The 4,315-nt window shown below is 37.7% G+C and overlaps 1 protein-coding gene across 1 annotated transcript; it reads left to right on the forward strand.

Moving 5' to 3' along the window:
• Positions 1-4,315, forward strand: LOC150053368 (olfactory receptor 52P1-like). The gene is made up of 2 exons (XM_090349281.1): positions 1-928; positions 4,254-4,315. The coding sequence occupies exons 1-2, from the start codon at positions 1-3 to the stop codon at positions 4,313-4,315; spliced, it is 990 nt and encodes a 329-aa protein (XP_090205407.1).

Raw genomic sequence — 4,315 nt, forward strand, 5'->3', positions numbered from 1 at the left:
ATGGCAGACAACACCACATATCACCAGATTTCCTCTTTCTTTCTGAGTGGTATTCCTGGGATGCAAGCATTTCACTGTTGGTTTGGCATCCTTGTCTGCCTGCTCTTGATTCTGAACTTGCTGGGAAACAGCATAATCATCACAACAGTTAAGCTAGAACCCAGCCTCCACCAGCCCATGTATTTCTTCCTGTGCATGCTGGCTGTGAATGACATGGGCCTTGCCACTTGCCCAGCCCTCAAGATGCTTGGAATCTTCTGGTTTGATGCACACTGGATTGACTTTGATGTCTGCCTGGTCCAGATGTATTTTATCCACACACTTTGCATTATGGAGTCAGGCCTCTTGGTTGCCATGGCTTTTGATCGCTATGTAGCCATTTGCATCCCGCTGCAGTACACAGTCATCCTGACCACTTCGATGGTGACTAAAATGGGTTTTTTGTGTGGGGCCCGAGGTGTACTGATGGTTTTACCATGTCCTCTGCTCATCAAGAGGCTGCCATACTGTCTGCAATATGTTATCGACCATGCATACTGTGAGCACATGGCTGTGGTGAAGCTGGCCAGTGCCGATACCCACGTGAACAGAGTGTACGGGATGTTTGTGGCCCTTTCAGTGACAATGTTGGACCTAACACTCATAGCCACATCCTATGTAAAGATCCTCCAAGCAGTCTTCAGGCTGTCTTCTCAGAATGCCCGCTCCAAAGCCCTGGGCACCTGTGCGGCCCATGTCTGCGCTATTCTTATTCTCTATACACCTGGACTGTTTAGCTTCTTAGCTCACCGTATTGGCAAGAATGTGCCTCCTAGTTTCCATATAATCTTTGCAAGTGTGTACCTGCTTGTGCCCCCTGCGTTCAACCCCCTTGTGTATGGTGTCAAAACAAAACAGATTCGGGACCGAGTGGTGGGTCTCTTCTTACCTAGTAGAAAAATAACTTGTGAAACTTGAGACATTTAAATACAGTACATTTGCATGGCAAATCAATCTTCATTGGCGGTGGGTGCCACTTTGTGTTCAATTATCATTGGCCTGTGCATTTTGAAATGTATAAATGATATTTGATGTGTACACTGATAGTCTATTTTTGCTTTGTTTTTCTTTAAAGTACTTGTGGGAACGTATTGGTCTTTCTCATTTTCCGTTCTTTCAGTTTTCTAATACAAAGCTACATCCCTCTCTCCCTATTTTTCTTTAGTTTTCCATCTTTTGCCTATGGATACTTTCAGTTAATGGGGACTTTTTTCTGGTAAAACATAGCAACAATTTGGACTTGGTCCTAATATACAAATATATTGAAATGATTACATCATTGTTTCAGCAAGTAAATAACTTGAAATTATAAATATGTTTAAATAGAGATTGTCATCTAAAAGTGTGAAGAATCATGAAACACAGTATAGTGTAAGACACTTCACTCTGATGAAATAGAACATTTGTCAGTAAGATCTCAGAAAAATAGGGTTATGTACAATCCAGCAAGGATTAACACATAGACCAAGCTGATGCTTATTACCGGAAACAGCTTTTTAAGCTAACTTTTCTTTTCTACTTGGAAAGACTACAACACAGAGACTAGAGAGTATTGATATTCAGTCCACCACCCACAAACACGAAAATCTAGCCAAACCCATTCATCACTGAAGCTTACCCAATTTCCTAAAACCAAGAGTGCAAAAGCATGGTGTCCTTCATCAATCAATCTCAATTCCCATTGAGAATTCTAATTGAGTTCAATTAGAATTAGTAGATCTAATACAGCACATAAGGAAGGTGGGGAAGTGCTGCAGACATGGCTTGAAAGGTAGAATGCTTGGTTGGCATGCACCATGCCTTGAGTTCAGTCTTCAGTACCTCCAAAAAGAAAGAAAAGGTAGGGGAATCTTTTAGGGTCTGAATGAAGGATCCACCATCTTCACTTTGGTGATGTTTTCACAAACATATACATCTGTCCAGACTTAAAAAATTTTTACTCTCAGTGTGTAGTTTCTTATTTGTAAACTGCAACTCCATAAAGCAGTTATAAAACATGTATAAAGCATAAAACATTATTCCTCCTGGCAGTACTAAAAATACTTCATTTGAATTCAGAGATACAGCTTTCATAGACAAGCAAAAGTTGAAAACAATATATCTATGCAGAATTACCTGAAGTACTGAAAGAAGTCTCTAAGTGAAAGCCAGCTGTTTTTGAGAAGTAAAAACCTATGAGAAGATATAACTTTTCTTGATAAAATAAATCCTGCAAACAAATTCATACAATACTACATGAGCTTCACATTGCTCGAATAATGTGTATGTTTTGTATATAGGCTAACACAAAAAGAATTAACCATTGTAACTATATAGATGGGATACATGGCATTGAGAACGTGGCAGACTGGAGTTTGGTGTACAGCTGGTTTACTAGTGTAATTGCTCCCATTCTTTTTAGCCCCTGTTCTTTGTGATCATGTTAAGTTTTTATGATTTCAAGACAGCATCTTATGATGAAAGTGTCTGAATGTAAGCCCCATGGGAACTACAAATCTAAATTTATGAATAGTCCCACTAAATAAGGAGGGGATAAAAAGATGTAGTACTAGAGAAAACTCACAACAGACAGCAATAAGAGATGCAGAAAGAATGAAATCAATCGTAATAAAATCAGAAAAAAAATTTCAAAAAGCATGTACAGAGTGGTTTCATCGATATTTATCATAAATGTAGATCACTTTTCCCAATTAAATATAGAATGATGAAAAAAACAAAAGAAACTATATAGTGAGTGAATGTTGTTCTTAATGTACTATGTTATATCTCATCTCTTTTTATATCCCTTGGCTATTCTCATATTGTTACAGTATCTTACCTTGTAATCTGGTATATACGTCTATTTCTTTATTGAAAAATAGGAAAGGGAAGGGGGGAAAAGATGAGGGAAGGGGATGGGGGGAGGAAAATAGGGACAAAAACGTGAGGAGTATCGATGTGTGCGAAGTAATGCTCATTCCATCTGTCGAATATAACTATAACCCCTCTATTAATTACAAAAAATTTTAAAAAGAACAAAAGAAACCAAAAGGGCTAAGCTGAATGTGTTTATCAGAATCTCATTAAACTTTATAAATGAAGTATACACTATTAATATTAACTATCAATTTTCCCAAGTATTTATTGTGTGTGTGTGCGTGTGTGTGTAAAATTCTAGAATTTGTGATGAAGTAGGTAAATATCTACCCAAATTAAAAAAAAAATTACAGAAAGAAAAGAGCACTGTCAGGCTGGGAGTTTGGCCTAGTGGTAGAGTGCTTGCCTAGCATGCACGAAGGCCCGGGTTCAATTCCTTGGTACCACAAACATAGAAAAAAGCCAGAAGTGGTGCTGAAGCTCAAGTGGTAGAGCTCTAGCCTTGAGAAAGTGCAAGGACAGCTCTCAGGCCCTGAGCTCAAGCCAGGACTGGCAAAAAAAAAAAAGAAAGAAAGAAAAAAGAAAAGAGCACTGTAAACTGGGCACAGTGGCTACTCAGGAGGCTGAGATCTGAGGATCACAGTTCAAAGCCAGCCCAGGCAGTAAAGATGGTGAGACTCTTATCTCCAATTAATCACTGAAAAATGGAAGTGGTGCTGTGGCTCAGTGGGTAGGGTGGTAGCCTTGATCTAAAGAGCTCAGGGAGATTGCTCAGGCCCAGAATTCAGGTCCGTGACTGAAAAAGAATAGAGAAGAGAAGAATAGAGCACTGTAGAGTTTCACTGATACTTGGAAGCCTGAATATTGGAGCTCATAAAAGCAGCAAGGCATATTGTAATTGTTAAACTCATGGAAAAGGAAAAATGTGGAGACACTGATAAAATAATACAGTTTCGGTTAGGAAGAATGAGATCCAGAGATATATTAATGAGCAACACACTACAATTAATAACAATATTTAGTGTATTAAAATTACTAAGAACAGTTTTTAAAATCTTTCCACAAAAACAAGTATGAGAGGTAATAGATGTAATTTTATCCTGATTCAATAATTCCCAATTGTATCACATATATTTATCTGTATATCTAGCTATCCTTTTAGATGTTATATCAGCTATACTTTACCCATTTATCTCTATATTGACTACCTATATAATCTAACTTCAATATAATTTTTGTAAATTTAAACATTAAGCTAGTGGAATACATAAATATGAGAATCATAACAGAAATGTGAAGAAAAGTTTACATAAAACTCATAGCCTAAAAATAAACTGCATATTCTTATGGCTTGTAAAATCTGAAGATTTCTGAAGGCCTGAAGACATCTGAGACCAAGAGGACACATCACATAATGTGA

This window comes from Megascapheus bottae, chromosome 16 (genome assembly GCF_031878675.1).
Source record: "Megascapheus bottae isolate mThoBot1 chromosome 16, mThoBot2.hap1, whole genome shotgun sequence".
Lineage (NCBI taxonomy): Eukaryota > Metazoa > Chordata > Mammalia > Rodentia > Geomyidae > Megascapheus > Megascapheus bottae.